This window comes from Pseudochaenichthys georgianus, chromosome 1 (assembly GCF_902827115.2).
Source record: "Pseudochaenichthys georgianus chromosome 1, fPseGeo1.2, whole genome shotgun sequence".
NCBI classification, from domain to species: domain Eukaryota; kingdom Metazoa; phylum Chordata; class Actinopteri; order Perciformes; family Channichthyidae; genus Pseudochaenichthys; species Pseudochaenichthys georgianus.
In genome coordinates this window covers 13,577,517-13,596,605 of record NC_047503.1, presented here as the reverse complement: position 1 = coordinate 13,596,605, position 19,089 = coordinate 13,577,517, and the positions used below count along the sequence as shown (strand labels likewise).

At 43.0% G+C, this 19,089-nt stretch overlaps 1 protein-coding gene across 1 annotated transcript in view; it reads left to right on the top strand.

Annotated features, from left to right (window-relative positions):
- LOC117450374 (neuronal acetylcholine receptor subunit beta-2-like) overlaps positions 1-18,608 on the top strand; it is a 41,597-nt gene extending 22,989 nt beyond the window's left edge. Inside the window, exons 3-8 of the mRNA XM_034088284.1 lie at positions 6,356-6,400; positions 6,505-6,614; positions 8,037-8,563; positions 12,499-12,992; positions 17,089-17,231; positions 17,662-18,608. Coding sequence (XP_033944175.1) covers positions 6,356-6,400; positions 6,505-6,614; positions 8,037-8,563; positions 12,499-12,992; positions 17,089-17,231; positions 17,662-17,677 — 1,335 coding nt within the window. The 3' untranslated portion in view covers positions 17,678-18,608. The remainder of the gene's footprint in view (positions 1-6,355; positions 6,401-6,504; positions 6,615-8,036; positions 8,564-12,498; positions 12,993-17,088; positions 17,232-17,661) is intronic.
- The last annotated feature ends 481 nt before the right edge of the window (positions 18,609-19,089 follow it).

Sequence of the window (19,089 nt, the reverse complement as noted above, 5' to 3'; positions counted from 1 at the left end):
AGTGTCGGTGCGTGTGGTACAGTGTGTAGGTGCGTGTGGTACAGTGTGTAGGTGCGTGTTGTACAGTGCGCAGATGCGGCGGACAGACGGGTCTCAGTTGGTTTGATGTCCTTACTTTTAATACTTGCAAATACAACTTTTGTAAATTAAATATATGTGTGTCTGTGTGTCCGCATCTGTAGCCTGGTATTGCCTCATTATACCGCACTCTCAATGAACTCAAAGTAAATATGTGGGGGAACAATGTGCAGCTGATCTAACAGAGATTATAAAATATGACGAAACACTCGACAGCTGATGCAGCTGTTGCCACGTAATAATGAACGGACGTCGCTTTAATATGACCGCTCAGAGGAGAGGAGTTCTCATTTCTTTAAACGTCTGCTGCTTCCCCTCCTCTCTCCTCGGTTCCCCTCCTCGGTCCTCCGCTCGCATCTCCTGTGGGCGGGTCTAAGTATCGAGGAGGGGAGTCGAGGAGGGGAGTCGAGGAGGGGAAATTTGAGTATTGAGAAGCCTCTATGGTCTGGTTTCAGAGATGAGCGCAGGCAGGTGACAAGCCACCTGTACTGAAGACCCTCAGCCACGCCCCGACACATGGGGTGACGCTGGCCAATCACAAAGCTTTGATGCGTTCAAGTGCATTATTCTGGCACAGGAAGATTATGTTACAGGACATTAACGATAAAACTGAATATTGTTGTTCTATTTTTAGACACATCTCGCGATCGACTGGTTGGGCACCCCTGGGCTAGACCATAGGTCTGTTGTGGTAGCAAAGTAGTCAGCTGAAGCCACATCTCTCTCAACTTCCCCACGGCATTTGTCATATAGTGCAGGTAGCGCAGACCTGCTGAAATAATACCGAGACGGCATCGCGTAATGCTTGTCCAACGTGTTGACAAGTTGCTTGAAGCCCTGGTTGCTAACAGTGCTAACTGGGCACATATCTTTAGCGATGTGAAATGTAATGACAAAGTACTTGCAAATAGTGGAAATAGTTTTACCCTTCTTTTTAACGAGTTGCTGCTCTTGTTCTGACATCTTCGCTCGCGCTGAGCACTCACAACACATGTCACTCCCACGTGGCCGAGTGGGCTTTTAGGGAGGGGCGAAAGCGCACCCAGCAAAATAATCGTATTTTGTCAATTATGCTGTTTTCATAATCGTCGCAAGGCATAATCGTAATCGCGATTAAAATACGATTAATTGCACAGCCCTATCACAGCTCATAACAAACTTGTAACATGAAGTTATATTTTACACTTGGTGTCACCATTAAGCCTTTTAGGATAATATTACATTACATTACATGTCACTTGTTAGAAGCTTTTATCCAAAGCGACTTACATACTCAATACTGTGGACAATCCCCACAGGAGCAATTTGGGGTGAAGTGTCTTGCCCAGGGACACAACAACATGCTGACTGCAGTGGGGCTTGAACCTGTGACCCCCTGATCCGAACACCAACGCACAACCCACTGCACCACACGCCTCTCTATTAGGGGTACTTTTGCCATCAGTCATACTGTGCACGCTACATCGTAAAGCCCATGCAGGCCCATTAGGCCCCCACACAGGTGATTTCACTTAAGTGCCCTAATTAGTGCTCTGTGTAGCAGCTGTGTTTGATTGACATCTCCATTGGGGCGCGACACCCTTAACACGTTTTTTACGAGGTTAATTAACTTCATTGTACAAGTTTTAAAAAAACGTGTATGGTACTCTACTTGAATCTACAAAAGGCTCTCTTTATAGTAGACATTTTGACTGTTTATAGTAAAAAGCAAAGGCGTTAATCATAAGACTGACAGTGGCTCAGCTCTATTCAAGTGCCTCACTCAGAGAGACAGTGAGAAGCACGCATCAAAGCAGCTAAATGGAATCATTAATTTGATTATTTACACCTGTGTTGTTTACACTGTGACCTTTCATTTACATCACGCAATGCTTGAGTTTCAGACCCCATTTACGCGAGAACGCAAACGCAAACAAACCGAATTTTATATCAAAAAAGTCTTCCGTTCACACGCATTCGGCTCAATTAACGGCCGTTTCTCAATCGCGAGTAAAACTGCTGCAAAGCAACTATTTCAAGTATACTATGTCATCGAGTGGCACCGAAGGACTGTTTAAATGCATGTTAAATTCCCAGCATTCTGCGACACTCTATGACGTAGTATACTTGAAATAGTTGCTCTGCAGCATGTGTACTCGCGATTGAGAAACGGCCAGTGTGTCCGTTCACACGAGACCGCTCGACCCGCTGGAAACGCTGTAGTACATTATGCCGGGCCTGTAAGTGGCGCTGTACTTCCGCCACAAAATACACCAAAAGCAGCGAAGAAGACTCCCGAGCATGGTTGCCCTTCTGTTTATGCCCCGCGGTGGTTTTAGCAACATGTAGTTCATGTAATTCTCCATGTCCACTTGTTGCTGATGGTTGTGGTAGAGGAGCTGTAGATTTTGCACTAACATCTGTAGCATGGTCAGTAGAAGTAGCAGTAGCTACTGACCATGCTACAGCAGTGAGCAGCAGAGGTGGGGATATGGTTTCATCGTTATCAGGAAATGATCGTATAGTGGTTCTCAAACTTTTTCTGTCATTCCCCACTTTGAACAGGTGGGCCGTTTCAAGCCCCACCTGTTCCTCATCGCTCCAATAAAATGGTAGGCCAAGCTTAAAATTGTCAAATGTATCGTTCTATAACAGGGGTCTCCAACCTTTTTTAGGATGAGAGCTACTTTCAAAAAGTCGTGAGCTACTTTTACTCCTCTTTTTTTGCAGTGTATATATTCAGCACATTTTAACATTATTATATGCTTACCTTTAACCTTTGTGTGCTATTTGGGTCTGTGGGACCCGTTTTCAATGTTTACTAAAAGAACATGTATGCAATTTAATTATTTGAACCTGCTTTATTTGGGGGTGGACCTCACCTCCTCTAGGGGGGTCCAGGGGCATGCACCCCCGGGAAGAGATTTTTTAAATGTTGAAGTTAAATGCATCAATCTGGTGCACTTTGAGCACAAAATGAATTTATGGATACAGCTCTCAACACTCATATGAAAGGGACCTGTATACTTTTCAATAATCCAAACATCTTTAGAATATGATCACAACCAATACAAAATGATCTTATGTTACCTAGTTAGCATTCTTTCTTTTTATGTATGCATATTTTACTAATCACTCCCCTTTTAAACGTTTACTGTCCTATAGTACACATTGGAATGATTTCTTACTTTCTTTATTACACCTAGGCTATTACATAGATAAAGGTGTGCTCTCTCTAGCTCTCTCTCTCTCTCTCTCTCTCTCTCTCTCTCTCTCTCTCTCTCTCTCTCTCTCTCTCTCTCTCTCTCTCTCTCTCTGTCTCGCTCGCTCACAGAGGCTGTGTGCTCCTCTGTGGCGATGATGGCTTGCGTTAAAAAATTATAATAAACATAGGCCTATTTGTAAAGTGAGGGGACACAAACGGGATTTCGAAAAGTGTCATGGTTAAACTCCTTATGAAGTGGTGAGGTGCCGCTCCACATTGCTTTGCTTCCCGACTGCAACGCTGTTGTGTGTGTGTGTGTGTGTGTGTGTGTGTGTTGCGGCTTTCACACCAGCGCTTTTCCCTTTCTAGCTCCGAGCTAGAGCTTTTCTGGTTCAGCTCCGGTTTCCCTTTTCTGCTCCCGCTCTGTTCACACCGCCCAGAGCCCGACTGGTGCTGCCAATGCTGCGTCATGACGTCACCGTTTACATCGCTGATTTGCTCCCCAACGGCGATACGGCGCTCACAACAACAACAACAACAACAACAACAACAACAGGGAACTGCGATGATCGATGATCGTGTTGCTTTTAATCACACGAAGCCAGATTAAATTAAATAACAACTTCTCCAACCTTATACTTTTCTCCAGAGTGCCGTGATTCATTGTTTATTCATGTGTTTCTGCAGCATTTACCGACCGCTGCAGTGTTGGCTGCTCTTCCACAGGAGTTTATTCTCCCGTTAGCTCCCGGTTAGCTCACACTGCAGCGGCCGCTCTAAAGTATTCACTGTCCGACTCACACAAGCAGCTGATACATATCCCCAGTTCCCCTTAGCCTAAGTGAATGTGTGTCAGTCTGAATTGACGCTGTTTGGCATCACAACGCTGTTATGAAAGTTTCTCTGATATAAAATGGGTGATGTTAGCATAGCAACCGAAGCTAAACTGACTACTTGCTATTGCTATCCTATTGTTGCATAAACCGTTTTCTACAGGCACATTTTACCAGCGTATTTTTATAATGATTCTACTTGTGATAGTCGGACACGACAACCTGTGCAGCCCATGTATTGATTCCATCCGATAGCTGCTATAATACAAAACAAAACGTCTGCCTCTCTCCACAATGATCGATAACAGTGAACGGATGGTCAAAGTAAGGTACAAATAAACAGAATCACACGAAGCCTGGTTAGTGTTGCCTGACTTTATAAAGTGTGTTTATAAGCACTACTGCTTGTAGGCAGGCATGACAGTCGACCCATGTTCAGGGGAGGTGGGTTTAGTTTCCTGCACGCAACGTAAGCGACGCCACCTCTTAGCTCCGAAGCTCTTGCCTCTAGACCGACAATTTTTTGGAGCTGGAAGTGAACCGGATTCCGGAGCTAATAGGCGGCGCCGCTGCGGTGTGAACAGGAAAAACCGGCACTTTTCAGGCTCCAGCTCCGAGCCGGAGCTGAAAACGCGTTGGTGTGAAAGGGGCATGTGAGCGTTTCACATGTGTGTATGAGAGATTTTTACATATGTCTGTAAATGATTTTGGTTTCAGTTGTGTGTGTGTGTGAGCAAGCTCGGATTGGCCATCGGGAGTGTCGGGACTTTTCCCGGTGGGCCGCTGCCTTTGGTGGGCCGCTGGCTCTGACATAGGTGGGCCGTGGACTTTCACAGCGCCGGTACCGCACCCGCCGCCGCAAACACCTGCCGTTGCTAGGCTCCGGCGGATCCGGCGCTGTGAAAGTCCACCGCCGTTGCGAGTCTCCGGCTGTAACAGTCTACTAACGCCCGCGAGGACCCAGGTTCGATTCCGGGCCTGAGGTCCAAAATATTTATAAAAAAAAAAACTCCCGTTCATTGCGTCCTTTCGCGACCCACCCACATCTCTGCGCCATCTCTCCACCAGTGGGGCACGCCCCACACTTTGAGAAACGCTGGTATAGGGCGTACACACTGAGCCGTTTGGGCCCCAGAGCGTTCCGTTTGCAGATCTATCCACCTTGGGATCCGTTTCCGCGGTTCCGTTACGGCCTTGTGTGAACAAACGGGCTATACGCGAGAGAGAAGTAGCAGATACAACCCGTTTCGTTCTCGTGTAAACAGCACATCAATCACAATGGGGAATTCACTGCACAATGGTTAGGGTTAGGGACGGGTTGAGGGGAAGTTTTAGGGTTACATTGAAACATGACAGCTAAAATAAATGTAAGTACTACATTTTAGACAATCTTGGAACTAATCAGCTGTCGGTCTGACAATGTTTTATACTTTGGGGATAACAGGTTATATTTTAGCAGTCTGGTGAAGCTAGCTGACCTCCAGATGCCCCACATTCTCTCCCTGCTCCAGGCATTGTTTACAGTTCAATTAGCAATTTGAGTCATGAGACTGGAGTTGTTGCTGGGCAGACAATGTCTATGACCGGATTCTTTTATCTTTCAATGCAGAAATAGAGTTTAGAAAAGGGCTAATTAAAAGCTAAATAGACCTCAGTTGATAGTGTTCAAGATTGTACTTTGGCCAATGAGTTCAGCCTTTTTTGCTCTCCACGATCATACGTGACCACAAAGCCTGTTGTCAACAGATTCTGCATTCAGATGTAGATATCTGTTTTTAGAGATTAAAATGTACAATTTGTTATATTCTCATTTGACCACACATATGTTTTCACTGGGTGTGCAATTTGAAACTCCTGCACAATAAGATACATTTCAGTTCTGTATGGAGTATACCTTTGTGACATTTGTGTATATTATTTGTCCCCAAGATTCAAAGGCTTTATTGTCATATGCTCAGTAGCTAGAGTGTAGAAATGGGTAGAAAAATCTCCCAAGCTCCTCCAACATTGCAACATAGTTATATAGGACATAAAACCATAAAACAAATAAAAAATTAAAATAGTGCAAAAACAAACAGTAGAATGATTAGAATAAAATTGTGAGAAATAGTGAGACCAATATGAAAGTAATGCAGTTGAAGAAAAGGTTTATGTTTCTGTGTTGACTAAAAACACTGCCAGTAGACAGCACTATAACAATTCAACCATTTATTTTGTAAGGTTTAAGTTTTATGTAAATTATATCATTGTTTTTTTCTAGAATGAAAGAGAACAGATCATGACGACCAACTTGTGGCTGTTTCAGGTACAATACATTTTCTAGCGTGCCCAGTGCACACACACAGTGTTCAACATACAGTATGTGGGTGACTCTGTCAGTGACATCATTTATTAACACTATCTCTGCAGGAGTGGAATGATTATAGGCTAAGATGGGACCCAGAGCAGTACGAAGGCATCAAGAAACTGAGAATACCATCCAAACACATCTGGCTTCCGGATATAGTGCTTTACAACAAGTAAGTATGTGCATGTCATCCAACGAAAGAGGAAACCAGTTTATTTGTTCATCTAGTTATATTATGTTGTTCTAAAACCAGTTGAATGGAAAAGTAAATATAACATTTTCAGCCTGTGTGCATTTGTGTGTGGCGGCCTCTTATTAATGGCTTACAGTATGGTATTAGTGGATTTACAGTATATCATTAAGAGGTTTTCCAAAATTGCTATCGGCCATTAAAAGCAGAAAATCTGCAGCCAAAATAAGCCTGTTTTTCTATAGGGATTTTGTAATTAAATGTTCAGCATTCTCTCTCTTCTAAGCCTAGTCTGTTTTTAATTTTTTTTGCTGAGGTGAAGGGGATTATGAATTACTTAATCAACGTCTGCTTTTAGACAATCATGGGGGAGAGTGTGGGTTTGTTGAGTATTATAATTGCAATGAAGCGAAAATAGATTTTCCTGGTCTCCGGAAAAATATCGTCCCCATACAACAGAACAGCATTATCAATTACGCTTCTAGGGAAATGTATTTTGCCCCAAATAGGTTTGTATTTGTGATTTTATTTATCACATATAAGCTTTGATTCAAAGTCTGCCGAAGTTTGTGTTGTGCCACAGACTCATCCCTCCTCGGCACAGCACCAAGCGCCTCGGACAATCCTTTGTTCCTGTAGCCATCAGACTGCACAGCAAGGGGTCACAATGTGACACAATTACTGGACATAAATACACACTGTTTCCACACATTCATGTAATTATATCTAATATGTATATAGTTTAATTTTAATTAATTTCTTACTTCATTTCTTATATTGGGCAATATGTATATATGCTCATTTTCATTCATTTGTTATTTCATAGTTTGTCATGATTTTTATTTGTATCTTTGATTTAATCTTTACTTGTGTGAATCTGTGCTGTCCTGTTTTTAATCCTTACCTTGTTGCTGTTGGAACTACTGAATTTCCCCACGGTTATTAATAAAGGTCCATCTTACTCAGCCTAGCCAACTATTTTTGTACTTTTGTTTCATTTTCATTGTTATGAATGTGATTGAAACTGCTACCGTAATCCAGGAGAAAGAACATCACCCTTGAAGCGTTAAAGATAATGCCCATTGAGCACTTTTCCATTGAAAATAGATGCAGTAGTGGTATAACATCTCTAATTAGACGCATGCATTAAGACAATATTTCACCAGGATTTGCCTTTTTTTTCTTCTTTTACATTGCGCTATTGATAGCATACCATCATCATCGAGCCTTAATAAGAAACCACATCCATATTTCTCATCCAGTATTGCAAATCCTGTAATTTTTTTGAAAGCCGCTGTTACTTTATTGAAAGTTAGCTGACTTGAAATAGTTCATATTTAAGTGTTGCACTTAAACTCTGATTTCACACACTCTAATCTTACATCTTCCCACAACCTCTTACAGTGTTGACGGTGTGTACGAAGTGTCCTTCTATTGCAACGCTGTGGTCTCCAACACAGGAGACATCTTCTGGCTTCCGCCTGCCATCTACAAGTCGGCCTGCGCCATCGAGGTGCAGAACTTCCCCTTCGACCAGCAGAACTGCACTCTCAAGTTCCGCTCGTGGACCTATGACCACACGGAGCTGGACCTGAGCCTCACGAGCGACTTCGCCAGCCGGGACGACTTCACGCCAAGCGGGGAGTGGGACATTGTCTCACTCCCGGCGCGCAAAAATGAGGATCCCAATGACATCACCTACCTGGATATAACCTATGATTTTGTGATCAAGAGGAAGCCGCTGTTTTACACCATTAATCTGATCATCCCGTGTGTGCTGATCACGTCTCTGGCTATCCTGGTGTTCTACCTGCCGTCTGATTGTAGGGAGAAGAACACGCTGTGCATCTCAGTGCTGCTGGCCCTCACTGTGTTCTTGCTGCTGATATCAAAGATAGTGCCACCCACCTCTCTTGCAGTGCCACTCATAGGTAAGTCATATTTGCGTGTGTCTGTGTGCAACTATATATAGTTAGGGGTTTGAACTAAAGATGCATTATTGGATATGTAAAGGGTGCCTATTATGCTTGTTGGGGGTTTCCCTTCCCTGTAGTGTGTTGCATAGGGTTTTGTGCATGTTAATGGTCTGCTAAAATCCCACATTTCCCAAAGTCTCTCTCCCACACACACACATTACATTACATTGCATTTAGCTGACGCTTTTATCCAAAGCGACTTACAATAAGTGCATTCGACCAGGAAGATACAAACTTGAAGAAAACAGAATCATATAAGTACATCAGGTTTCATAGAGCCATAACATTTAAAGTGCTACTCAACTGGCTTTAGATAAGCCAGTCCTTTATTAGTATATAAGTGCTTTGTTAGTAATTCTTTGTTAGTAATTATATCGCTCGAAGTGGAGTCGAAAGAGATGAGTTTTCAGTCTGCGCCGAAAGATGTGTAAGCTATCTGCTGTCCTGATTTCAATGGGGAGCTCATTCCACCATTTTGGAGCCAGGATAGCAAACCGACGTGTTTTTGCTTATGGGAACTTGGGTCCCCCTCGCAGTGAGGGTGCAGCGAGCCGTTTGGCCGATGCAGAGCGGAGTGCACGTGCTGGGGTGTACGGTTTAACCATGTCCTGGATGTAGGAAGGGCCAGATCCATTCGCAGCATGGTACGCAAGTACCAGTGTCTTGAAGTGGATTCTAGCAGTTACTGGAAGCCAGTGGAGGGAGCGGAGGAGCGGCGTGGTGTGGGAGAATTTTGGAAGGTTGAAGACCAGACGAGCCGCTGCATTCTGGATGAGCTGCAGAGGTCTGATGGCACAAGCAGGTAGACCAGCCAGGAGGGAGTTGCAGTAGTCTAGGCGTGAGATGACGAGAGCCTGGACCAGAATTTGCGTCGTTTTCTGGATCAGGAGGGGACGTATCCTTCTGATGTTGTAAAGAGTGTCAAGAGCGGGTTGTAGCAGCGATGTTTGCAGTGAAGGACAGTTTGTTATCTAGGGTCACACCCAGATTCTTTGCAGTCTGAGTTGGGGAAACAACAGAGGTGCCGATGTTGATTGTTAGGTCAAGAGTGGGACAATCTTTTCCTGGAAGAAAAAGCAGTTCAATCTTGTCAAGGTTGAGGTGGTGAGCAGACATCCACTGAGAGATGTCAGCTAGACAAGCAGAAATGCGTGCAACAACCTGGGTCTCTGAGCGGGGAAAGGACAGAATTAATTGGGTGTCGTCAGCATAGCAGTGGTATGAAAAACCATGCGTGCTAATGACAGATCCGAGCAAGTTTATGTACAAGCAGAAGAGGAGGGGACCAAGAACAGAGCCCTGAGGGACCCCTGTAGTTAATTGACAAGGGTCGGACTCGGACCCTCTCCAAGTTACCCTGTAGGTACGGTCTTTGAGGTAGGAGGTGAGGAGGGAAAGTGCAGAGCCTGAAACTCCAAGTTCTTGGAGAGTGTGAAGGAGGATCTGATGATTCACTGTGTCGAATGCAGCAGACAGGTCCAAAAGGATGATGACAGAGGAGAGGGAGGCTGCTTTGGCAGTGTGCAGTTCCTCAGAGACAGCGAGGAGGGCAGTTTCTGTTGAGTGACCTGCCTTGAAACCAGACTGGTGCGGATCCAGAAGGTTGTTCTGATGGAGATAACAGGAGAGTTGTTTAAAGACAGTGCGTTCAAGTGTTTTAGACAGGAACGGGAGGAGAGAGACAGGCCTGTAGTTTATAACATCAGATGGGTTGAGAGTGGGTTTCTTTAGGAGAGGGTTTACTCTTGCCTCCTTGAGACTGTTTGGAAAGTGACCAGAAGTCAGAGAAGTGTTGATGAAATGGATGAGAAACGGTAGAATATCAGGAGCGATAGTCTGAAGGAGGTTTGAGGGGATAGGGTCCAGAGGACAGGTGGTAGGGTGGGCAGAGGTAATGAGGGTAAGAACCTCACTTGGCGAGAGAGGGGAAAAGGAGGTTAGTGTGTGGGTGGAAGGAGGGTCTGGTGACCCAGCGTGAATAAAGGTGAGTCAGAAAAAGAAGAGCGAATATCATCAACCTTTTTTTCAAAGTTAACAAAGTCGCTTGACAGAAGGGGGAAGGGGCTTTGGGGGGGTCCAAGAGGGTGGAGAAGATGGAAAATAGTTTTTTGGGATTGGAATAGGAAGATTGGATCTTATCTTGAAAGAAAGTGCTTTTTGCCTTAGAGATCGAAGCAGAGAAAGAGGAGAGGAGAGCCTGATAGGTTAGGAGGTCGTCATGGTGTTTGGATTTCCACCGTTTCCGCTCTGCTGCCCGAAGGATGGTTCTGTTAGCACGCAGTGCGTAATTTAGCCAGGGAGCAGGAGGGGACTGACGAGCCTGCCAAGATTTGAGAGGACAGAGAGAGTCCAGAGAGGATGAGAGAGTCGAGAGGAGAGTTTCTGCAGCAGAGTTTGGAGGCAGGAGTTGGAATGAGTCAGAGGAAGGGAGGGCTGAGAGCACTGATGAGGCAGAGGGGGAGAGGGAACAGAGGTTACGGCGGACAGGTGCAGAATGAGAAGAGATTAGTTTGTTATGTTTGGAAAGGGGTAGAGAGAATGAAATGAAGAAGTGATCGGATGTGTGGAGCGGGTTTACAGAGAGGTTAGAAGTAGTGCAGTTCCTTGAGAATATGAGATCAAGGACATTGCCAGCTTTATGAGTTGGTGGGGAAGGAGACAGTGAGAAAGCAAAGGCGGTTAACAGAGATGTTAGTTCGTCTATCTTCCCTGTCTGGAGGTTGAAGTCTCAGAGAAGTACAGCGGGAGGGCCAGTTTCAGGGATGTGTGAGAGGAGATTATCTAATTCCTCCAAGAAGTCCCCCAAGGCGCCTGGTGGATGGTAGAGAACAACAATGGTTAATTGTATAGGATGGGTTAGAGTAACGGCATGGAATTCAAAGGTGGAAGGAGTGAAGTTAGGTATTTTGAAGAGGGAAAAGCTCCATTTGGGAGAGAGCACACACACTCTGCCTGTGACACCTAGTTTGGACTTCATTGTTTACTGCGGGGACATAGTGACATCACTATGTCACACTTGCACTTCTATTGGCTTGCACTTCAACATATTTTATGTTATATGCTAAGGGGCGGGACATGTCCTACACATCTCGGAGCGGTTGACCAATCACAACAGGTTTCAGACAGAGGGTATTTGTCCTCTTTAATAAATTGGAGAAAACTCAAACCAAACCTATAATATGACCAGATCACAGCTAGATTTGTATACAGTTTGAAATTAACACATCACACACAAGTAACACTGTTAAAGACTGCTAAGACCAGAACCAAACATTTTAAACATATCCTTCAGTCAAATGTTGCTCCACTGATCCCAGGTAAGAAATATTTTTGGCTGATTTTGGTTGCCTCTGCATAGAGCTAGAAGGCCTAAAGACTGCCAAAGTACAAATGTCAAACTAACACTTTTTGTAATGTATTACCATAAATAAAACACTTCTGCAAAGGTCCTTACAAACAATTATTTGAGTTGAGTCTGAAAAAACTGCAAGTACGATGAGTTAAGCGACAGACCTTTATTCATTATTATTACCCCTCAAGTATATCTGATATATAGCTATTGATACTATTTGCTGTTAAAGAAAACTCACATTAGAAATCTTAAAGGGCATAGTCCCTCCTTTTCTGATAAGCTGTGAAACAGACAATTACAACTTCACAGCAATCAAATAAATACGAGTAGAAGCCTTTACAATTGCTCAGTAAATATTAACAGTGTTGATGTTAAAATTGGAGCCTTAGAGCAGCAAATGGGTCATTGTGAAATTGTTCTGTCGTTGCAATGATAGAATTAGTGGCCTCATACAGACAGATCTTTTTGACACTAAATTATATACAATATAGGCCTTATTCATTTGTTCATGTTGGCATCTTGTCTTTCTCTCTCTAAGGTAAATACTTGATGTTCACCATGGTGCTGGTCACTTTCTCTATTGTGACCACCGTCTGTAACCTCAATGTGCATCACCGCTCCCCATCAACCCACCACATGCCAGAGTGGGTCAAACATTTCTTCTTAATCCGCCTCCCCGACATCCTCTTCATGAGGCGTCCAGGCTCTTCCAACAAATTTGATAAACTTCGCAAGAAGTACGCCACCAACCAGACTACCGTCGGGAAAACCAATTCCCAAAGCAGCACAGGCAAGAGGCAGTATTCCAACGTCAGACTTGGAGGGGTTCGAACAGATGCAGAATCTTTCTACGTGAATGAGGACTTGGCAAACAAGTTTTGCTGGAAGGTGGATGACGTCCCAGATGGGGGTAGTGGGTTTTCAGACTTCCAGAAGCCCTTGGCTTCTCAGTGGGATGCAGATGTGGAGGAGGCAGTAGATGGAGTGAGATACATCGCCGAACACATGAGGACAGAAGACGACGATGACAGGGTGAGGAGATAAAGCTGTGGTTAAAAGAAACATATGAAGGATGATGAACAGGAAGAGATAGGATCAAAGGATGAAAGGAAAGGAAGACAGAATTCATTATTTGAAAGAAATAGGGAAGAAAAGACATATAGAACAGATAATAGACATGGGTGATGACAAAGATGCAACAGGGAGGAACATTTGTACAAAAAATGAAGATGTTGTCAGTGCCAGATAAGAAGACACGGAGCACACCATGTCTTAAATAATTCAGTGTTTGCTTTTTGCCCTTCTGTGACATTATTTCAACCTCTCAATTATTTATTTTTCTCTTCTGAAAACCTCAGAAAACCCTTAAACACAAACTGACTGTCTAACCCTAACCCCAGAAATGTCGCTCCAGGCTTCTAAACCAAACTCCCACATTTAATAAATATTACAAACATTTTTTGCAGCTGTAATGCTCATTGCAAATTCTTCATCAAGCTGCCTCCTTTCCTATCGTCTGCAGTCCGTTTAAAACTATTTCCCAATATGCATTAGGTTTCCTAGAGGCTTCCGTACTTGCATTATCCCGAATGTTACCAACTATTATTTGTTTTAATCAAGTTAATAGTCATTTGTTAGATGCCTGTAATATCGTCCTATCGACTTAGCGCATGTGTTGTTGTAATTATTTGCCATAAGCTGACATTGATGTATTTTATGTCCAGAGTTAAGCTGCATGTTAGCGAAACACATCTTAGACCTTTGTCGTTTTAACTTTATATTAAGGTAAAATATTTGATTCATCTGATTTCTGGATTTTAAGTTTTTATTGGAACATAACAACGAGGCGGAAGCGATACCATTGCCGTCAATCAACGCTCAAAGTGTTCCCCAAGCAATGTGCTCAAAGTTTAAATTATTTAAACTTTGACATCATTTTCTGCTGACCTTTGGATGCAAAACCATCATGTGACAGCTGTATGGAATGGTGCAAACTAGCAGGGAACGTAACCATGGATGTATAATAAGAACTGGATACAGCGTGGAAGGCGGGGCCTCATTTATTCCTATGAGAGCTGCTCATTGGTGCACAAAGATAAAATGGGCCAATTCTTGAGAGAGCGAAACGTCACAGATTACCCGTCCTGCCTGAGAAGTACCCGTATGTGCGCTCATAGAGCATGCGCAACTTTCACCACGCCCCCCAAAAGGCTCGTTCACATTAAGCACGTCAATTTGCGTACACGTAACAGCACCGCGCGTTCATGACAGCATGGTACTGGATTTGTTATGATGGATTTGATATTAACGAGGTGGCCGCGGCAGTTAGCAGCTAGTGGCTAGCTAGTAATTATGCTAAGTTACACATCAATCGTTATGTACTTTTATATTATGCTGACATCAGGATCTAGTGATATCCAAGCAACAGAGCTTCATTTAGCATGACACTTGTGTGGGTTGTACATGAAACCACTTGGTAATATATAAAAATGTATGTATTTTGAAGCCTGTTATGATCAATTGTGAGTTAAATCTTATCTAAAAAGTAAAGCTGATGATGGATTACTACTGTGGTGGAGTTAAAATAACAATAGCCTATTTCTCTTTGAAATGTGATGGAGTAAAAGGATAGTAACTGTGATTATTCATGTTAAGTAGGCCTACCCCACAAGTAACAAAAACGTATAATACTTGAAGGAAAGGTGTAAAATGTTTCCATAAATACCAATATCACACACTACAACAGACTATAACACTCCTTTTTATTAAATACCAACCATGTGTATATATATATATATTAGGGCTGTCAGTCGATTAAAATATTTAATCGCGATTAATCGCATTATTGTCCATAGTTAATCGCGATTAATCGCAAATTAATCGCACATTTTTTATCTGTTCTAAATGTACCTTAGAGGAATATTTTTCAAGTTTTTAATACTCTTATCAACATATGAGTGGACAAATATGCTTTATGCTAATGTTTATTATCATTTGAACAATGACAAATATTCTCATGAATATTAAACACAACAACCTCTGAACATTACAAATATTCGGCTCAATTCAACCTGGAACCTCTCGCATACAATACAAATGGTGTGCGCGTGCGCGTGTGTTTGTTGGATCGTTGGAGCTATGTGCAACTCAAGGCATATGCTCGAACGGGAGCTGCCTGGACGCTGCGATCATGTTGCTGCAATCATGAGTGTGCTGACTTCTCCTACAATGTCCCACTGTCTGACTTCCTGCATAAAGTCAAGTGCTCGGCGCAGTTGTGTGGATAGAGCGCTCCTCTGTTTTCATTTAAACAGCTCCTTATATCCGTTAGCGCAGCTAGCTAGCACCCGATGCTAACAACAACAATGCACGTACGGTCTCTCTCTTGCTCACTCGCGCCACACAAACACACACCCTCCCGGTCCTCCCGATGGCCAGTCGGTGCCTGCCGGTGAGCGTGGAAGTGTGGTCTGCCACAAGCGGACAGCAGGAGCGGGGCTGTCAGCAGCATCAGCTTGTAGATGGTATTTTAAACTCGATGCTCTCTGAAACTACGGGGCGGCCGAGGAAAAAAAATACACATGCGTTAATCGCGTTAAAATAATTAGTGGCGTTAATTTTTTTTTGCGTTAACGCGTTATTAACGCGTTAACTTGACAGCCCTAATATATATATATATTTATAAATATATATGCCGCTAAAACTGTGTAATATACCAGGCTGCTAAATCCTCCAAACTGTTACAGTCTGAACACGTAACATGAACGTGCCAGGCAGCGTGGTCCCGTGGGTTAGATGCGCGTTCATAATGCAGAGGAAAATAACTCAAAATAACGTTATTAGCACATTTTACAACTTGAAGACCGAATGTTTTTAATAAGGGCTATACAAACGTTCATACTGGGTAGTTTATTTAGTTTAAAAAAGAATTATCCAACGATTTACAGACCACTTTTTCCCAATGTAAGTCAATGGGAAAAAGTGTTTCCGGGCCCAGCAACCTAACGGAAGTGTAGTACCGCCGTTACATGACGTAAAATACATGACACTTTTCTCTGTGCGCAGCAAAACAAGCTCGACAAAATGGCTTCACCAGTCTGGCAGTATTTTAAGGTGTCCGAAAAATACAGTAAAATAGCGGTATGTAACGTGTGTAAAGCAGAAATCCTGCAGTTCCACCCGCTGTGACGGACCGGTGAGCGGAGCAAAACACACACTAAGAGTTAGACTTAAAGCCCCGGACACACCAAGCCGATTTTGGCCGTCGATGGATGTCAGGCCGACGATGAGCGTTCTGTCGCACTACTCAGATTGGTGTGTCCCGCACCGTCATGTCTTTTCGGCCGTGCCGACACCTTTTTGGCCGAAAACCTACCGATTCCACATGTCGAATCGGTAGGCAATCGGCCAAAGGCTGTCTGTCAAATAAATCACTCTGATTGGCTGTTCAGCTTAGCGAGTCAGTGCATGAGAAGCGAAACGGAAGTGAGGGACCCAAACAAACGATTAAGAAGGCTGAGATTTCATTTAACTCCAGCTCTCGACACAGGTTCGGGAAAGCCCAATGAGCTTCTCGTTGTAGAGGGAAGATGGAACGCACACGCTATTTGTTGTTTGTATATATATCACGTAGTCTGTTCTTCTTCTCTCGGTGTATCACGCAGGCTGTCTTCCGGTTGTTGCTTCTTTTGAATGACGAATACACACTACCACCACCTGCTGGTAAGGAGAGTTATTGCCACTCACGCATGCGCAGTTCGTACGTGCAACTTGGCCGTCGGCTGAAGTCTTTGCGGTGTGTTCCAGTGCGACACATGGCCAAGACGCAGGAGACGCGAGGCGACACAACAGTCGGGTCCGTCTGTGTCAGTTATTTGGTGTCAGCTTGGTGTGTCCCTACCTTAACACACTTAGCTATTTTATCTACCTGTGGAACAAGCTAAACTAGTTATAAATATATTTATTCTTCACTGTCGGGTCACTCATTACTGGATCAGTGAGCTGCCTGCATGAGATTGATACTGAGGAGAGAGAGAGAGCGAGAGAGAGAGAGAGAGAGAGAGGTTCCTACACATACCACATACTCTTAACAACCTTTAACGATCGCATCTTGTTGATTTGGTTCCAGATCATACAAGACTGGAAGTACGTAGCCATGGTGATTGACCGTCTGTTTCTGTGGATCTTTATCCTGGTGTGTTTGACGGGAACGCTGGGGCTCTTCATGCAGCCGCTGTTCCAAGGCCACAAACCCAACGCTGATGACACAGAGTGAGTCACATACACATGACGTTTGCTTTGCCAATAACCAATAGCATGACACTTCACTTTGTAATCTAGCAGTTTTTCTGGTTGCATGCCATATTTGAGTTAATTTGCAAAACATATCAGGGTCAAGTCATACTCCAAATGAATAATCAACACTAGTTTCATTGATATATCCTAGACCAGTGCTTCTCGAAGTGTGGTCCGCGTGAGTATATTGGTAACATTTCACATTTGAACTAAATAAATACATTTAAGTTTTCCGCACTCTCGCGGGAATATCTCCGCATTTAAATCAGAACCGTAGTCAACCCTGTATAAGTTATTTTGGTAATTTTTACTACTTCAATATTGCACTTAATTTTAAACTTTAATCAGAAACACATTATATCTGCATATCTGCTTCTATAAATCCTTTGTTTTTGTCCTTTTATAGGTATGGAGATTTCTAGGACGTTTGGAGATTAACTATAACAACTTTAACTGAGAAGCTGCACCAGGTCTAGCTCTGATCTGTTTTTTGCTGGTTGGATCCGACACATTGCAGGCAGTTGGTTGTTTCTGAAACAGTGGACCTCAAACAAACCGAATGATACACGGACACTTTTATTTTTTTTACTGCATGGCTTTTATTTCTGACCAACTATGCATCCATCCAAGCGCTGCCATCACCCCAGGCATGGAAATATTTTATTGACACTCTTCTAAAACCTAAAAAAGTATTCTGACAAGATTATAATATTGCCATTTAGCCGAGATTGCTCCCATTCCATTTTTGAAACTACCTACAAGACAAGTACGGTCTATTTATCCCAGCTCTAATTTTTCCCAATGTAAAGAAAAACTACAAAGCCAATGTAAAATGCTGTTAATTTGTCTGTGTTTCATTTTGACTAGTGTGCTGCTGAGGGAACAGTTGGAGCTCTTTACAGACATACAGAGGGTCATTACACATTACAGCTCCTATACGACCATGAGGTCTGTTCTCCCTTGCAGCTCTGTCGATGTGAAAATCAGACAATAAAAGACTTAACACAAATTGTTCATGTTGGCACATTAAAGTGGATCCAAATTTCCTTTTCTAAAACCAAGCTTTATTGCTAAAACTCCACCCAAATATCCACCTTTTACTTGTCATATTATCTCTCACTCTGTTCTTCCCATGTTCTGCTTTAGAGCCTCATCTGCACCAGCCACCTCCAAGGAAGTGCGTAATCATTGTCCTATTTTAAATAATGTGTATTCTCTTCTTGCTTTCTCTTTCCGTCTTTCACTTGCTTGGTAATATACACACATTTTATTTTGTTTATGTGCCATATATAATCACACATGTAGCTGTACAAGGCTACATATATTATCATGAAAAAGATGACACTGACTGTATTGAAATACATGTTAAATAAATGACTCTTTATTTTATGTGTTTGGCAAAGTTGTTTATTGTCACATGTTCCCCAGCTTCTTCCTCACATTTTGGATCGTAACAGTGGTTTTGCACAGCTAAGAACATAAATCAATCAAAGTAATCAATACAACACTTTATTAATCCCAGGGGGAAATTACATGTATTGACAGTTGCACTACATTAGATTACATGATATAGTTATATTGACATAAGTTCAATTAAAAATGTGCAATAAAAGTCCTTGTAGCCAAAGAAACACAATGTTTTGGGCACAGCATCAGAGAAACAGGAATAAGCACAGAGACACTGACTCAGGTTCATGATGAAGAATCAGGCTCATGGTGAATACTCAGGCTCATGATGAAGACATGCTGAAGACTCATGGTGAAGACTCAGGCTCATGATGAAGACTCAGGCTCATGGTGAAGACATGGTGAAGACTCATGGTGAAGACATGGT